The sequence below is a fragment of the Gadus chalcogrammus genome, chromosome 22 (assembly GCF_026213295.1).
Source record: "Gadus chalcogrammus isolate NIFS_2021 chromosome 22, NIFS_Gcha_1.0, whole genome shotgun sequence".
Classification (NCBI taxonomy): Eukaryota; Metazoa; Chordata; class Actinopteri; order Gadiformes; family Gadidae; genus Gadus; species Gadus chalcogrammus.
The window spans coordinates 17,744,021-17,762,867 of record NC_079433.1 but is presented as its reverse complement, the minus strand read 5'-3'; the positions used below and the strand labels follow the sequence as shown (position 1 = coordinate 17,762,867).

Here is an 18,847-nt window from a genome sequence, read left to right as displayed (position 1 = left end):
CTAAACTCCAAGTGCCCCTGACTGCAGCCCGCAGATCGAAGCAAGTGCCCCTGACTGCAGCCCGCAGATCGAGGAGGAGCTAAATGTGGGCGGGGTTAAACGTTTAACCCCGCCCACATTTAAGGAAAATTCCGCGCAGCATCATGGAAATACGTTCTCCCGCTTTCTGCAGAAAGCGGGAGAACGTATTTCCGTCTGAGTCCATGATACTGCGCGCCTTTCTGCCTAGAGGTAAGTTGCCGCTCTCTGTTCGTGTACATTATACACGAACAGTAAGTCATCGTGCTGTGTGCTGTGCTGTGCTGTATTGATGTTTGAGAATGTGCTGCCGGATCTCCGCCACCAGATGGCGCCCGAGAGGGTAAAACCATGGGTTAAACGTTTAGACCCACCCACATTTAGCTCCTCCTCGATCTGCGGGCTGAAGTCAGGGGCACTTGAGTTCTGCAGAAAGCGGGAGAACGTATTTCCGTCTGAGTCCATGATGCTGCGCGGAATTTTCCTTAAATGTGGGCGGGGTTAAACGTTTAACCCCGCCCACATTTAGCTCCTCCTCGATCTGCGGGCTGCAGTCAGGGGTTACTCGATCGAGGAGGAGCTAAATGTGGGCGGGGTTAAACGTTTAACCCCGCCCACATTTAAGGACAATTCCGCGCAGTATCATACGTTCTCCCGCTTTTGAGCGGAGGAGCTAAATGTGGGCGGGTCTAAACGTTTAACCCATGGTTTTTTCCTCTCGGGCGCCATCTGGTGGCGGAGATCCGGCAGCACATTCTCAAACATCAATACAGCACAGCACAGCACAATGACTTACCGGTAATATGGAAAAGGGTTCATGCATTTGATAGACTTAGACATTCCTACTTTTAACTTGTCATTTCAAATGTCTTTTTTAGTATAGACACATATTATTTCGTACACTCGTACACAATTATATTAGCTAAGTCAAATAAACCAAAGACAGAAGCGGGAGAACGTATTTCCGTCTGGTCCATGATACTGCGCGGAATTTTCCTTAAATGTGGGCTGGCTTAAACGTTTAAGCCCGCCCACATTTAGCTCCTCCGCTCGAAAGCGGGAGAACGTATGATACTGCGCGGAATTGTCCTTAAATGTGGGCGGGGTTAAACGTTTAACCCCGCCCACATTTAGCTCCTCCTCGATCTGCGGGCTGCAGTCAGGGGTTACTCCTAAAAACCAAGTGCCCCTGACTGCAGCCCGCAGATCGAGGAGGAGCTAAATGTGGGCGGGGTTAAACGTTTAACCCCGCCCACATTTAAGGAAAATTCCGCGCAGCATCATGGATTCAGACGGAAATACGTTCTCCCGCTTTCTGCAGAAAGCGGGAGAACGTATTTCCGTCTGAGTCCATGATACTTTTCTGCCTAGAGGTAAGTTGCCGCTCTCTGTTCGTGTACATTATACACGAACAGTAAGTCATCGTGCTGTGTGCTGTGCTGTGCTGTATTGATGTTTGAGAATGTGCTGCCGGATCTCCGCCACCAGATGGCGCCCGAGAGGGTAAAACCATGGGTTAAACGTTTAGACCCACCCAGATTTAGCTCCTCTTCGATCTGCGGGCTGAAGTCAGGGGCACTTGAGTTCTGCAGAAAGCGGGAGAACGTATTTCCGTCTGAGTCCATGATGCTGCGCGGAATTTTCCTTAAATGTGGGCGGGGTTAAACGTTTAACCCCGCCCACATTTAGCTCCTCCTCGATCTGCAGGCTGCAGTCAGGGGTTACTCCTAAAAACGGCCGAGAGAGTCCCCTTATTGGAGAGCCGGATTCTGTGGCTCCGCCCCCGGTAGTAGCGGACCTAATGGAAACCGTGTTGCTCTGGTTTTTCTTTTCCTTTTCATGGGTTCAATGAAGCACGGATTAGAACCGGAGTCTTTACAGGCTCACTTTTTCTCCCTTGATCATTGCCTTGCTTGATCTAGGAGGAATTAGTTTTTTATTAAGCTGTTGTGTTTTACACTTCCTTGGCTTTTTTGAGTCTTAATGTGTTCTGGTGACTTAGGTCGTTTTGACTGGGGTCCAGCAGGAGTACATCGATCGGGCTCCGCTCGCAGCTTCACCTTAGCGCATAAGGCGAAGCCTAGGCGGCGTAGCCTACATTAAATAGAACGATAGTTATGTTATTATAACTCTAGTTCTATGATTGTAGGCGTAGCCGTCTAGGCTTCGCCTTATGGGCTTGTCCCGTGAAAATTCATGGGCTTGTCCCGCTGAAAATTCAAACTATGCACCTATCAGCGTGGGCACCGCCCACATTTCCCACGGTATCGTGTATATAGCACGGTGCATACCGTCGCTCATCCTCCATGCTTTTCTTTCAGCATTTGGAGGGTACAGCAGGTGGGAAACTAGACGGCTACGCCTACAATCATAGAACTAGAGTTATAATAACATAACTATCGTTTTCTGGTGCCGCCACAGCGGCCCCCAATCAGCGAACAGAGGGCGTGTCTGAGAACAATGACGATAAAGTCGTACGCCAGTTTGAGTTGTTGTTGTAGGTCGGTAGTTGATTTACAATGTGCAATTTTTCCCTGATAAATTAAATTCGACGAACAAAACCTGCAGACGCGTGCAGACGCGCAAGGTGTTTGGTTTGTGTACAACCTGCGCGTGATTCCCGGCGCATGACATACGTCACAACCAAACGTTAGCGATTGGTTATGGCAGATCCAGAGTGGCACTGGGCAGATCCAATCATTTTAAACTTCAACAGACTCCCGCCTTCAAGTGAGTTAATGAAATGAAATGAAGTGAAGTACGAGTCTGGTAGAACCAGGCTATCATGAAGGCATATTTAACCTACAAAATATTATGCAGTTGTTTCAGGGATAAGACATGTTTCCCGTTACAAGACTTTGATATATAGGTGAACCTGAGACTCGAGTTACGGCACAATTATTTTGGGGTAATTCGGATTGGAAAAGCTATTATTATTGATAAATGATAGATACATTTAATTGTAAGGTTGAGGGTGGCAGTAGATGAGATGCAGATCTTCATACACTTCCGCAGGTCAATTTTATGTTTTTTTAAGAAAAGGTTTTCTGACGTTGATTATCTGATCTGATTTTGGTGTCAAATTTACGGCCCACAATTTAGTGGTGTAGGCCTACACGGAAAAGCTGTTCCTATTGTGGAATTGACCATAAAAAAGTAACCTGCAGCCTTCAATGAAAATAATCAAATTAAACATATGCAAAACGTTAAATAGGAAGGGTGACATAAGATTGATTTCTGGGGTTGTTCGACAACGTCATGTTGATCACCCAAAATGTCTAGACGGCGTTAATGTGGTAAATGACTATTCTAGCAGAAAACGGCAGATTTTTAATGGAATATCTAGATAGGTGTACAGGGGTCCATGTCCAGCCACCATCACTCCTTTGATCTAATGGTACATTGTTGAGCTAATCCTGTTAAAAAGCTAATTCATTATTGGCTCAGTATCTCGTTGTACCAATCCCCGAGTGCAACACAAAGGACCCAGTAACTGATGCTGAATGTGGAGCACTGAGTGAGACCATTTCACCTGGTCCGAGTGATAACCACCAGGAGCGCATCAGCTGTCGTGGAATGGGTGAGTACTTGGTTAGCAATAAAGACATACTGTAGGATCATATATTTCACTTTGAGGGCATACACATGCTTGTAGATTATTATCTATTTAATGACAGCTACTGTTCTGTGCTGTGTGGCTCTTTCTTCATTGTTCAGATATGTCATCAGGGTCACAGTGTCTGGAGGTGGAACTCCCAGCCCACTCTAAAATACGGGATGCATATAGGTGACTTCATATTGTCCTCAAACATCCTACTCTCTGGGAACAACTACGGGAAGGTGGATCTGCTGTTCAAATTCATGAACTTGGGAATGGTGCATCGAACAACATTCTTTAAAATCCAGGACGCCTACTGCGTTGACGCCATCGAGGACTACTGGGATGACAAGAGGTCAGCCATTATTACCCGGCTGAAATCAAAGGACAGTGTAGTGGCCCTTGGTAAGTTTGCAAATTCCTCTCCTACAAATATTCCTCCTACAGTCCTACACACAGCTGATTACAATGTGGCTCAGCTACATTTGATTTATTAACTTTTTGTGTAATGTGTAATTTCATACTATGTTCACCTTTGACATTGATAAGTGAGAGATTGTGGCTTTTCTCTATAATATCTGCAATGTTTTTTTGTTTTGTTTTTTCATCTTTAATAGGTGACGGCCGTATGGATAGTCCTGGGTTTTCAGCACAGTACTGTACATGCACAACGATGGACAACGACAGTGAAGAGATAATATCGATTGTCAATATTGATAAGAGGGAGACCCAGAATAATTCTGTTATCATGGAGGAGGCCTTCATCCGGACCTTTGAGACTCTCCACCAAGAGATTGGCCTACAGGAGTTTTGCACTGATGCTCATTCACAGATCTTGGCTCTCTTCAGGAAGTGCAAAGATATTTGTGTGTATAATTTTACGGATGAAGTATTGCTCTATGTATTTCATGATTGATCATTGTCAAAATGTTTCAGCCTGCGTCTAACATATATCTGTTTGCATCCTTCCACGCAGATCCAACAAAAGGCAGGTTCAAGGACTCTGGTGTTGGACACACCCTTGACATCTGGCATGGGTCCAAAAAAAAAGGAGGAAAAAAAATCAATGCAGTAAGTTCCCTGACTTCGATTCTGATATTGGTCCTTGACTCATGGATACATGAGTCCGTGACTCCAAACCATCGGAGCTGACTCCAAACCATCGGAGCTCATGGATCATATGCTGAATCTCCTGGGGAATAATAGGCCTTGTTTTTTATTTCGGGCCTTATTTATGCAGCAGCTGCCAGTGCGTGTCAGGGCAGCTCTAGCCAACAGCGACACCACAGACTTTCGGGCTCTGGCTAGGGAGGCGGATTGTTTTTTCGCCGCCGGGCGCGAGCGCTGCACGGCCGTATTGGCTCACACCACTGTCGACCTGGAGATGACGGACACCATCGCTGTGGCCGCGGCGACACGACGACAGCCACAGCAGTCTGCAGGCCTGTGTTATTTCCACGCCCTGTATGGACCCAAAGCTAGGAGGTGCCGCCCCCCGTGCAGTTTCGTGGCATCGGGAAATGCACGGGCCGGCATGCCATGAGTGTCGGCCGTTCTGGGGGTCTGTTGTTCATTACAGACACAGGCTCTGGGAGACGGTTCCTGTGTGACACGGGGGCCCAGGTGAGCGTCCTGCCCGCGTCACGCATTGACAGAATAGGGGGCGGCCACGGCCCCGCCCTGGAGGCCGCCCTTTGGGACTAGGACTGTTTCTTTATGTTTCGGGGGTCAGCGTTTCGGCTGGGATTTTGTCACCGCAGAGGTGTCCACACCCCTCCTCGGCGCTGATTTCCTCTGCGCCAATGGCCTATTGGTGGATGTGATGAACCGGCGCTTGATAAGTGCTGAGACTTTTAGCTCCCTGGCATGTGAGCTCAGTGGCTCGGGCACGACGAAGCTGTCGGGCGCACTCTCACCCTCCGATGTGTTTTCCCCCGTCCTCGCGGAATTCCTGGGGCTCACGGAAACCACGTTCTCAGCTGCCGCCACCAAGCACGGAGTGGAGCATCACATAGCGACCACTGGCCCGCCGGTCTACGCCAGGGCCCGGCGCCTCGACTCTGCTAAGCTCGCCGTTGCTAGGTCTGAGTTTGACACCCCGGAGCGTCTTGGAATTGTCCGGTGGTCGGACAGCCCCTGGGCTTCCCCGCTCCACATCGTCTCGAAGCCTGGCGGTGGGTGGCGTCCATATGGGGATTACCGCCGGCTCAATGACATTACGGTACCCGACCGACCGCTACCCGATTCCCCACATCCAGGACTTTTCTGCCCGCCTGGCCGGTGCGGTAGTTTTCTCCAAGGTGGACCTCGTTCGGGGCTATCACCAGGTGCCCGTCCAGCCGCATGACGTCCCGAAGACGGCGGTGATCACTCCGTTTGGACTATTCGAGTTTTTACGGATGCCGTTCGGCCTGAAGAACGCAGCCCAGGCCTTTCAGCGCCTGATGGACACCGTGCTGCGGGACCTGCCATTCCTGTTTGTTTACCTGGATGACATTCTGATCGCCAGCGCCTCCACGGCAGAGCACATGAAGCATCTGTGAACACTCTTCGAGCGGCTCAGCCAGCAATGCCAATTTGGCCGGATCGCCATTGACTTCCTGGGCCACCGCATCAACAAGGAGGGAGCTGTTCCCCTGCCCTCGAAGGTGGCTGCAGTGGCGGACTTCCAGCGCCCTCTCACAGTTCGAGCCCTGCAGGAGTTTTTGGGGATGGTGAACTTTTATCACCTTTTTGTTCCCCGTGCGGCCCGGCTCATGCGGCCCCTGCATGAGGCACTCAAGGGTAAGACCGCAAAGCATATCATTGACTGGACCGCTGAGAGAGAGGCGGCCTTTGGGGACACTAAAAAGGCATTGGCCGTGGCGACTATGCTGGCGCACCCTTTGTCTGCGGGGCTGATTGCCCTGACCACCGACGCTTCGGACTATGCTGTTGGTGCCGTGCATGAGCAGTTGGTGAACGGCGTCTGGCAGCTGCTGGCATTCTTCAGCCGGCAGCTCCGCCCCTACGAACGGAAATATAGCACCTTTGATCGAGAGTTCCTCGGCCATTACCTCGCCATTAGGCATTTCCGTTTCCTGTTGGAGGCTCGGCCATTCTCAATTTTTGTGGACCACAAGCCATTGACGTTCGCGATGGCGAAGGTTTCGGAGCTGTGGTCTGCCCGTCAGCAGCACCAGCTGGCCTACATCTCGGAGTTCACAACGGACATCCGCCATAAGGACAATCACGTGGCTGATTGCCTCTCCCGGGCCATCGCAGGAGCTGTCCACCTGGGAATCGACTACACCAGCATGGCAGGTGATCAGGCCTCCGACCCGGAGGTCCAGGCTCTGAGGACAGCTGTCACGGGACTCCGTTTGGAGGACATCAAGTACGACAACGTCGGTGCCATGCTCCTGTGTGACGTCTCCACTGGACAGCCAAGGCCGGTCGTGGCCGGTAGTTGGAGGCGTCAGGTTTTCGATGCCGTGCACGGCCTTGCCCATCCTGGGCGGAGGACATCGCAGCAGCTGGTGGCCGGGAAGGACATTCGGGACTGGGCTCGGGCCTGCGTGGTTTGCCAGCGAGCCAAGGTGCATCGGCATGTGACTGCTCCGCTGGCGCATTTTTCACTGCCGGAGCGGCGGTTCGACCACGTGCGTGTGGACCTGGTGGGGCCCCTGCCGCCCTCTCAAGGGTTCAGCTACCTCCTGACGATGGTGGACAGGACCACCCGCTGGCCGGAGGCTGTCCCGCTGGCATCCACTACGACCTCTGACGTGGCCCGGAGGTTCATAGGCACCTGGGTCGCCCAGTTTGGCCCCCCTTCTGATGTCTCCTCTGACAGGGGACCTCACTTCACTTCCGAGCTGTGGAATGCGGTCGCCGGGGGCCTGGGTGTGCGGCTCCATCGAACAACCGCTTATCACCCACAGGCTAATGGGTTGTGTGAGCGGTTTCATTGCTCCTTGAAAGCTGCACTCCGGGCCAGCCTTACGGATGACGGTTGGGTCAATAGGCTCCCCTGGGTCATGTTGGGCCTCCGGACTGCCCCTAAGGAGGACCTGCGGGCTTCGTCAGCCGAGCTGGTTTACGGGCAGCCACTACGGGTTCCTGGGGATTTCATCCCCACCGCCACAGCTCCCTGGTCGGCGGCCCAGGAGCGGACCTCGCTCCAGGACAGGGTCCGGGGTTTCGCGCCGGTGCCCACCTCGCAGCACGGCCTCCCGAAAGGCTTGTGTGCCGCCCAGCCTGCGGACGGCGGAGTATGTGTTCATCCGCCATGATGCCCATCGGGGCCCTTTCCGAGATATGCAACCATTTCTGATATTGCTGTAAGACTGCACAGAACTCTAATCAGTTCAGTGTAAGTATTGTGTTGAAATTCTGTTTAAGATTTCACTTTGTGATTTTAAAATGGAAATCTGAATTCCTGACCATTTCTTACATTTTGATTTTATTGATAAATTGACTTATTATTATTATTATGGTTATTTTAATTTATATTTATTTTAAAAACTCTCACTAGCATTTATATAATGACAAAATAATAAATATGTATTATTTATTATGTAAAAAACAACAACAATATGAAATGATGCAGTTCTGTTCTACTGTAGGATATGTCGACAGGACTTCTCCACCATGTTCAAGGAGAGCATGAGTGGGCCCTATCTTGCTGTGAACATGGCCCCTTATCGGCCGACAGGGAGAAGGAGTGGATCCAGAGTGATTCTGAGGCCTTTCAGTTACTGTCAGAAATAGTGCTGGATGAGCACTGGCTGAAGAACGTGGAGAAGTTCCTGAGTTTCAGGTAAGTAAACATGTTTTCATAAGAAGGTTATTGTAAGTGGCTAAGCCCTGCTATACGGGCATTTGACATACAGTGCTCAGGCTAATGACTTGGCTGAGGTGCTTGCTATACACTGTCTTACACTTGCCATAATACTGGGCACATGGTGTTATAAACACAATTCATGGTAATGGCTCTTACAAGCATGTCTTTAACGCTGTATTCATGGCCACTTTCAAATGAGCACTAAAGTTCTATTATATGTGTATACCAGTGGCGGCTGGTAGTTTTTAAAGTGAGGGAGGAAGGACCGCACGCTTGGTTGCCATTGGCCTGCTTGCACTGTTCGTGTATGGTGGCATAAGAATGTGAGACTCAAGTTGTTTCAGGGTGTTTTGGTGAACTACAAAATAGTAGGGAGGGATAGTTATGTGAATAAATTTGATACAAAGCCACCAGTGGCATCACTGTAACTTGAAAGCTGGTGGGCAGCATGTCTTTGAAATGGACTACAAGGGCAGAAGGAAAGGATGCAAAGCCCATTAGTCAAATCAGGCCTACTCTTGATTTGTAAAAGTAAATAAAAAAATCGGATCCATATCTTTTCCCTCAATGACTGAAGTTATTGGTTGTAATTTAGCTACGTTTATTTTCAGGTACAATTGTTTTAAGAAAAGACTGACCAAAAGTGATGCCATTTAAAATGCATCATGCTCTGAATCATTCACCCTTTCCACAATATCAAACAGAACGGTCAGAGTAGCAAACTAGTAAAAGAACGAGAACATTATTCTAGATTCAACCTGATCTATAGGCATGGTGCCTAGCAAGGAAAGTCGCATAGCAGCACCAACGTGAACTTGACACTAGTCGTGGCGTTTGGTTGCCCTATCAAGATTTTTCACATCAGGGAAACCATAAACAGCCCAAGTTGGAGATTTGCCATTATTCATTAGCAAACAGGGCCAGCAATACACTCGATTGCTAGTAATGCTACCAGTAAGAGGAGCAAGGTACGTTTTATTACTCTGTTTTCTGGGAATAATTGACGCAAGCAGAAACCAGAAAAAAAGCCGTTTTTTCGTTTTTTTCGTTTTGACAAGAAAACGAAAATCAAAATTTCAGTTCATTTATTCGTTTTTTGATTCTTACTGAGCGAAACGAATATACCACTCAATATCTGGTTTCCGCCGGTGGGCGGGTCCTCTTATTGGCTAGCGTGCTTCGTTGCCCTGTGCTCTTCATAATAAAAGTTCTTCCGTAATGTGGACAAAAATATTACTGTATTATAGACACTAGACACAGAGGACCACACCACCCACAGTCAAGACTGACACGGCTTCAAATAACAATAATAGTATTCATAATCATTTGAACATGAGAACTTATGAAGACTTCAGTGCAGTTGATGTTTAGCCACAGTTAATACATGCAGAGTAGACCCGAGGGCTTTACTACGACATCATTGTCCGGCTCTGAATTATGCGCTCTGTGCGCGTTCCCATCAAAGGAGCTGTGATCGCGGGCTGCTGATTTCCTCACAGCCTGAGAGCTATGAGGAATACAAGTGATTACAACACATTTCTGACAGCTGAACATTGCGCAGGGCTCTCCGTGAGACGCACGCAATTCAACCCATGCACACGCTCACACGCCACACAACTTGCGCCGCTATTTAAAAGTGGAAGGGTAGGAATCAAATGCGTCCGGGTGAAATTTCAAAATCGTCCGGGATTTTATTAAAGCCTCAATACATGTCCACATTTAATTTGCGTTGCGTCTCTCTGGGTCTGTCGCAAACTAGTTGGGCTACGCCCTCCCCTACTCAGTTCTGTTCGCTTTGCATTGGCGGAAGTGAGTAGGGGGAGTGGTTAAGTAAAGCCTTCAGATTGGACGGTTTGACTTTAGAGTTACCGTCATGTTTTGTATTTTTTTTTTTACCATTATTGTTTTATGGGGACAAACATTAACACATTTCTCCTGCAGGGGATTGATAAAGTTCTATCTATGTAACAGAAGGAAACACTTACTCATACTCCATCAAATATTCATACTCATACTACACTTTACCACAGCATTGGTCTACTGAATGCCACAAATATATTTTTAAGCATTGGACTGAATGCCACATAAATATAATATATGTTTTGCACGTTTGCAACGTTTAAAAGTTCAGGGAAAGTATATGCCTCTTCTGGTGAGGCTTAGGCCAATATCCTTTTGAGGCAGTGTCGTTTCTGAATATTAGTGTTAAGGGCCAATAATGCCTACTATCATACATTAGTCACCATGTCTGTGGACAAATTTGTATGCAGTCACATATTAATACATACATTCAAAAATGGAGAGCCCTGCATTGCGCATCAGTTGACCTTTATCCATTTACAGTAAACAGATAATTTTTTCTTGCTGGAAGATATTTTATATTGTTTTCATATTATTATTTACTGACAGTGATTACAGAATGCGAGTGTGTGTTATATTGAAAGCGAGGCTGGGTGTGCCTATGAATATAGGCTACAGTGAGTTGTTTAAGGTGCTGTACAAGCAAATCATATTGACTACTCTGTACAGTGACAAAGAGTGTACAGTAACCTACTTCATTCAATATTGAATAGGCTACTGTAAACTACACTATGTACAAATGGTTTTGCCCTTTACTCATGTTTTAACATGTCAGCAGGCAAGCTTCACTCATTCCAGGATGTATTATGCTTTGTCCTATAGCCTACTTGGAATGTGTTTTGAAATGGATCTATACCTATAGAAATTTGCCAGCTGGAATACAAAGCAAACTCTCCTTCAAATGCACATTCATGGAAGTCTTGTATTGGCATCCCCAAATAATGCTGCAATGTAATAATATACATCTTTAAATGCACAATAATTAGTCATTCTTTTTATTATGACTTATCAAAGATTTTTATTGGCTCCCAGAATGCAGGTCTGTTAGTGACTCCAAGTATCTCTAAAAACAGACAGGAAGTAGAGCATTCAGTTACTGGGCTCCTTTAGCTCTCCCCATGGGTCAGAGAGGCAGACCCCCCCCCCCCCCCCCCCCCTCACCTTTCGCACCTTGTAGTTTGGCCTTGGCGTCTCGCAGTCTCTCTGTGTTTACATATATTCTCCACAGCTCCACCCCCAGTCTGAACCAACTGCAATTTTTCCCCTTGGTTTTCCTGGGAGTTTTTACTCAGTCGATGTGAGGGTTTAAGGGAAGAGGATGTTGTTATGAAGCTCATATGTAAAGCCCTTTGAGACAAACTGTTTGTAAAAACGGGCTATAAAAATAAAATTGCCTTGCCTTGCCTAACCCGCTTGGACTGTAATTCATATTCATGCTACTAGTTTGATCATTGACTGACTACATGAATAGAGATTCTTATAGAGGTCTTATAGTCAAACGGTATAGGGTACATACACATTTGTATGTGTTTAGGCCAGTTATGAGATCTAGTTAACATCATTGAAAGTCATTTCCAAACACATTAAAGAAAAGAAAAAAACAAAAGCAAAGAGATTTTGCAGCAGTAGCACACTTTTACTTAAACAGAGTGGGATAGGAATCAGGTTAACAAAACATCTAAGAACATCTAAGCTGTCTAACACATTACCAACGCAACATTGAAGCATCATAAAACATCACAAAAAAAACAGCTGGAATACAAAGAGTTTGCTTTGTATTCCAGCTGGCCTGTTATGAGCAAATTTCTATACGCTACTATAGATCCATTCCAAAACATGTTCTAAGTAGGCTATAGGAGTATAGGACAACACATAATGCATCCTGGAATGAGTGAAGCTTGTCTGTTGACACGTTAAAATGACTGTCACAACTGCCATGAGCAAAACCATTTGTACATAGTGTAGGCTACAGTAGCCTATTCGATATTGAATGAAGTAGGTTACTTTACACTCCCTGTCACTGTACAGAGTAGACGATATGATTTGCTTGTACAGCACCTTAAAAAACTCACTGTAGCCTATATTCATAGGCACACCCAGCCTCGCTTTCAATATAACACACACTCGCATTTTGTAAACACCATCAGTAAATAATAATATGAAATATCTTTTCATATTATTCTCAAACTCGCGGCCCACGGGCCAATTGCGGCCCGCGGGACGATATTTTGTGGCCCCCCTACTTGATATCAAAGTTAAGTGTTAGTGCGGCCCGCACGTTTAAATTATTATTATTATTTTTTTGCCGAGTCGCTGCGCTTGCCCGTTGGCCTCATTTATAAAGCTTGCTGCGCACAAAAACCTTGCATAAGACGGAGGTGAAATGTGCTAGGCCAACGGTATGGCTTCTCCCAAGTCTGTGTGCGCTGGAGATACGCCCTTTCTGTGTGTATCTCTTTCCAAACACCATGCACCTGACCGGGTTCTCTTCTGTGTGACTCCTCTGATGTATTTCGATCTTACTGAAGCATCTGAAATAGAGATGCACCGATCAATCGGCCGCCGATTAAAAAAGCCGGTTTTGTATCCAATCGGCCACAATCGGTGACCGGCCGGTCACTGTCGTAATTTCCGGTTTTCGGCCGATCAAATTCACCCGCATGCGCGGTGCGTAGCAGCTCAAGGCGCCCAGAGCGCGGAAAGAAAACATGTCGCATTAAAATCTGAAAGGACGCACTAAACTCACTATCCATGCGTCCCGGGGACGCATCTCATTTTCCCCATGAAAAACGATACATTGTGAACATTAAACAACTCGTGTTTAATGTACAGTAACTGGCCAAAGAAACCTTCTTGTGAGCAGGCCGGACAAGCGCTGTTTCAACCCTCTGCGCATCTACTCGACGCAGACGTGATCCCCTGTACAAAGTATCGCGACATGCTAATTTAGCCGCTACCAAAACAACTAGCTCGTCACCGCTGATTTCATTTCAACAATTAAAAATACGAACTTCATAGTAAATAAACCCACGTTTCCACTGCTCGATGCTGTGCTCATTCGTGTTGATTATGTTGTAACGTTTAGGGGACGTGCTGTAATGAAATAAATGAAACATAATCCGGTGGTGGTGATGAAAACGACATTGAACGGCAGCCGCCATATTGTTATGCCCAAACGGCGCCTGCGCATACATCGCGCTTCCAACGAGATCCAGTTTTTCTCGAGAAACAGCAAACTATTGCAGCTGCATTTTCTGTCCCCACTACCTCTGCACTCCTCCCTGACTCTGATCAGCCTAGAGAGAGTACCTCAACATTGCCTGTACCTACTTCTGCCTCCCCCTCTACTGAGCCTGATGAGCCCACTGCAGAAGAAGTGCCTCAACCTTCTACATGTTCCTCCCAAAAAAAGCGAACTTTTCTGAAGCAGTGGCTCACCACATACTACAAATGGCTGCGCTTTTCAGATGACAATTTCATGTATTGAGTTTAACACTATTAATTTCATTTAAGAAATAGACTAATAATAAAAAAGAAACACATTTTTTAAACTGGGGAGTCGGGACCCATTGAATTTCTCAGGGACCCACCCAACTAGCCACCCGTGGGTCCCGGGGACTCACTACATTGAAAACCTATCAACATCACTGCTATTATATGATTATAATTATTTCTTAGAAAATCGGTATCGGAAAAACCGGTTTTGGCAGGTCAGACCTCCTTAAAAACCGGAAATCGGTATCGGCCAAGAATTTTGCAATCGGTGCATCTCTAAACTGAAACTAACCGCTTAGCAACCGAGTTCCTGAAGTTGTGGAGCTTCATATCCCTGAGCATGAAATGTGCGTCCGTTTTTTTTCTTCAGGCTAAAATGTCTATGTTCTGACATGATTGATTGCATTTTATAGCTGCATGGGCCTGGATACGTCGGTAGGGTGTGTGTGTGTGTGTGTGTGTGTGTGTGTGTGTGTGTGTGTGTGTGTGTGTGTGTGTGTGTGTGTGTGTGTGTGTGTGTGTGTGTGTGTGTGTGTGTGTGTGTGTTCAGTGGGAGAGGAAATATCGACGTGTGAAAGAATGTTTTGTATCAAGTTGAGGCCGACACATATTAATCGAAATTGATATATCATAAGTTACACATGTATTAAAAAAAAATTCGGGTTGAAATCGGGCTCCGGCTCATAATTACAGTTAATGTGTCGGGCCGGGCCGGGCTCGTACAGAAGTACAAGTTTCGCTGCGAATTTTTCTGTTCGCTTTGGTCGCGTATGCGTTTAGTAGGCCCTACAGACCATATCAAATAGTGAACTCTCCCATACACCTTGGCCATATTGCCGAGACGGTTTTGCTTGTTCGATAAAGTGCTTCGACAACAAGTAGGACAGTGATTCCCCCCAATATAAAAAAAATCCTAAAATGTAGGCTAATTACAACCGAGAACAAAAAACCCTGCGTGCTGTAGTAGTTAAAATATGTTTCACTGATCTGGATCTGCAAATCATGATCTGCACTCATTCGTCGCATTCAAAACAAATAGACGTTGGGACACATGGCTAATTTGCATACGTGCACAGGACTGGTTGGCTCCGCAAGGCAAATAATGGAACATATCTATCTATCTATCTAGGCCTTTCTGTCTATCTATCTATCAACGCGTGTCTAGTTTTAATGTGATGTATTGTGTGTATTATCCAGTCAGACTTGTTCTGTGTGGTATTGTAGGCTACTGTCCTGTGTGGGACGAACCACCTAAATGGATTCCCGACTATTTGTGTCGTTTGGTATTTATAAAGACTTGACTATCTATCTATCTAGACTATTTAATTAAAAATTATTCACCTCAGGCTCCGTGAATAGTGGGGAATAGAGGGATAAAAGACAAGAGATATATCCCTTGTCATTTATCCCTCGTCTTGTCGATTAGTTTGTTTATGTGACGATTTCAAATACTTTTTTGGTTTTGTTTAAAGCATGCTACACGCGATTGGTTGGTTAGATTGGTGGCATGTAGAGCAAATTATAATGATTCCCGCTTAAATACGAACGTTCTAGATGTAGCCTATAAATACTCCCGCTTATCATCACTTGATATCCAAACCACTATGGCGTTTCGATCTCTGAACTGAAAAAGGGTGGATTCGTACAACACCGGGTGCCCAGTTACAGCCGTGATTAATACTTCAGCCGACATTTTGTTCAGTGAGTGAATAAAGGTAGGTAGGAACCAAAGTGCCTGCCGATGTTCCCTGGGATCCACGCAAGCGAAGAGCGTCTACATTCCGATTGGCTGTCAGTGTTTGGTCGCTGAAGCGAATAATAGTCATTTGCATAAAGTTAAAAAGTTTTCAACTTCTTTTTGACGCTCTGGTCGCTCAACTTTGGCCGCTGGTAGCGTTGGTCGCTCTGGTCGCTCTTGCCCATAGAAAGTGAATGACTTCCGGCGATTTGGTCGCTCAATTCACTTCTGGTGTGGACGGACAGTTACTGTACGTCCACACCAGGAGCGACCAAAGCGTCAAAGACGCTCTGGTCGCTCACAAAGTTTCGCTGCGAATTTTTCTGTTCGCTTTGGTCACTCAAGTCGCTCATGACGTACAATTCAATTATGCAGACGCATTTAAAGGAACCGTATGCGTTTAGTAGGCCCTACAGACAGCCATATCAAATAGTGAACTCTCCCATACACCTTGGCCATATTGCCGGTTTTGCTTGTTCGATAAAGTGCTTCGACAACAAGTAGGACAGTGATTCCCCCCAATATAAAAAAAATCCTAAAATGTAGGCTAATTACAACCGAGAACAAAAAACCCTGCGTGCTGTAGAAGTTAAAATATGTTTCACTGATCTGGATCTGCAAATCATGATCTGCACTCATTCGTCGCATTCAAAACAAATAGACGTTGGGACACATGGCTAATTTGCATACGTGCACAGGACTGGTTGGCTCCGCAAGGCAAATAATGGAACATATCTATCTATCTATCTAGGCCTTTCTGTCTATCTATCTATCAACGCGTGTCTAGTTTTAATGTGATGTATTGTGTGTATTATCCAGTCAGACTTGTTCTGTGTGGTATTGTAGGCTGTCCTGTGTGGGACGAACCACCTAAATGGATTCCCGATGATTTGTGTCGTTTGGTATTAATAAAGACTTGACTATCTATCTATCTAGACTATTTAATTAAAAATTATTCACCTCAGGCTCCGTGAATAGTGGGGAATAGAGGGATAAAAGACAAGAGATATATCCCTTGTCATTTATCCCTCGTCTTGTCGATTAGTTTGTTTATGTGACGATTTCAAATACTTTTTTGGTTTTGTTTAAAGCATGCTACACGCGATTGGTTGGTTAGATTGGTGGCATGTAGAGCAAATTATAATGATTCCCGCTTAAATACGAACGTTCTAGATGTAGCCTATAAATACTCCCGCTTATCATCACTTGATATCCAAACCACTATGGCGTTTCGATCTCTGAACTGAAAAAGGGTGGGTTCGTACAACACCGGGTGCCCAGTTACAGCCGCGATTAATACTTCAGCCGACATTTTGTTCAGTGAGTGAATAAAGGTAGGTAGGAACCAAAGTGCCTGCCGATGTTCCCTGGGATCCACGCAAGCGAAGAGCGTCTACATTCCGATTGGCTGTCAGTGTTTGGTCGCTGAAGCGAATAATAGTCATTTGCATAAAGTTAAAAAGTTTTCAACTTCTTTTTGACGCTCTGGTCGCTCAACTTTGGCCGCTGGTAGCGTTGGTCGCTTTGGTCGCTCTGGTCGCTCTTGCCCATAGAAAGTGAATGACTTCCGGCGATTTGGTCGCTCAATTCGCTTCTGGTGTGGACGGACAGTTAGGTGTCTGTGCCGGATCCCTCTCCTCAATGTGTGTGACAGCACATCCACGCTGCCATCTGCTTGGACCACTATGACAGTCTTGGAGCCTACACGGCGCTGGAGTAGTGGTCAGCGGCTTTCATCGCCTCCACGCTCTTCCGTATTTACACCGGTTCCGGCACGGTCCAGCTGGAGCCCACGTGACCGATGCCTGCGACCAATCCCGCTGCGCTCCGCGGACACTGCCTCCGTGACGTCATCAACATTGCATATCGGCCTGTTAAATGCCCGGTCTATTGCAAATAAATCCTTCTCTCTGAACGATCTTTTCACAAGAGAAAAGCTGGATTTAATGTGTCTTTCGGAGACATGGCAGAGAGAGGAAGAGTTTATTCATCTAAATGAACTCTGTCCAGCTGGTTGCTCTGCCGTCGGGAAGCCCCGCCCCTGTCGTCGTGGGGGGGGGGTCTGGCTGTTGTATACAAGGACAGTTGCACATGCAAAGTGACTCAGACCCAAGAATACACTTCATTTGAGTCTCAGATGGTCAGGGTGGGTTCTTCAAATCCATTCTACCGTGTGTCAATCTACCGTCCTCCTGGCACTGCTGCTGTGTTCTTGAAGGATTTTAGTGACTTTTTAACCTCCATAATAAGGTTGGAATCTGTTCTAATCCTTGGAGATTTTAACCTTCATGTTGATGACAGCTCATCTTGCTCCGCAAAGGAACTCTTATCATTGACTGAAGCTTTTAATTTTGAGCAACATGTTTCTGAGCCTACACACCAGAAAGGCCACATTTTAGATTTAGTTTTTACTCTTAGCCTGGATATTTCAAATGTGTCTGTACAGGACGTCCATCTGAGTGATCATTGTTTTGTTTTGTTTGATCTGCACTTCAGCCCTGAGCCTAAGCCCTTAGAAGTTAGGTCTCAGAGGCGTGTTATCTCTGCTAATACTGCAGACAGTTTTTCTGCTATGTTTGACCCTCTTTTATTTATGGATTGCCTCGATGTGGACAATTTTATGCACTGTTTTACCAAGCAGTGTGTTAAAATTTTGGACCAGGTGGCACCTGTTAAATCAAACTTGTCAATACAGAAAAAAGTGTGCCCTTGGACAAATGAAGTTACCTTGAGTCTAAAGAGACTATGTCGAAAGACTGAGCGTCTGTGGAAAGCCACTAACCTTGAGGTGCACAGACTTTATCTCAGGGATCTTGTGTCCTCATACAATGAGATGGTGGAAAATGCCAGATCGGACTACATTCGCCAACTGGTAACAGTGAATAAGAAAAACCCCAAAGTGTTATTTGACACTATCAATTCTCTTGTATGTTCTGCTGCGCCAGTTACCCCTGTTTTTTGTGAAGCTGACAGCAATGCATTGTTGAGATTTTTCACTGACAAAATTAAGATGATCAAGGAGAAAATCCCTCCCCTTTTGTGTGGAACCCCTGCTGTCATTGAGCCTGTCTCCAGCTTGTGGTCTTCATTTAAGTCTGTGACTCTTGCTGATATCTCTGCACTGGTGACCAAGATGAAACCCTCCTCTTGCTCATCTGACGTCCTTCCATGTAGGCTCTTTGTGAAAGTGTTTGATGTAATTGGCCCCTGGGTCACCAAAATGGTAAACCTCTCTCTGTCTACAGGTGTGTTTCCCAGTACATTTAAGCATGCCATAGTGGAGCCTTTACTTAAAAAAACAGGCTTAGACCCGACT

General features: G+C 46.3%; 1 protein-coding gene across 2 annotated transcripts; it reads left to right on the top strand.

The window, feature by feature from the left end:
* Positions 1 to 2,415: 2,415 nt before the first annotated feature.
* LOC130376103 (uncharacterized) lies at positions 2,416 to 4,919 on the top strand. 2 transcript variants are annotated; one of them, XM_056583328.1, is made up of 4 exons: positions 2,416 to 3,598; positions 3,736 to 4,021; positions 4,234 to 4,482; positions 4,593 to 4,919. In XM_056583328.1, the coding sequence occupies exons 2-4, from the start codon at positions 3,796 to 3,798 to the stop codon at positions 4,766 to 4,768; spliced, it is 651 nt and encodes a 216-aa protein (XP_056439303.1). In that variant the 5' UTR covers positions 2,416 to 3,598; positions 3,736 to 3,795; the 3' UTR covers positions 4,769 to 4,919. The 2 variants fall into 2 exon arrangements, with proteins under 2 accessions (XP_056439303.1, XP_056439302.1); XM_056583327.1 differs by having other exon boundaries at positions 2,416 to 4,021.
* Positions 4,920 to 18,847: the final 13,928 nt, after the last annotated feature.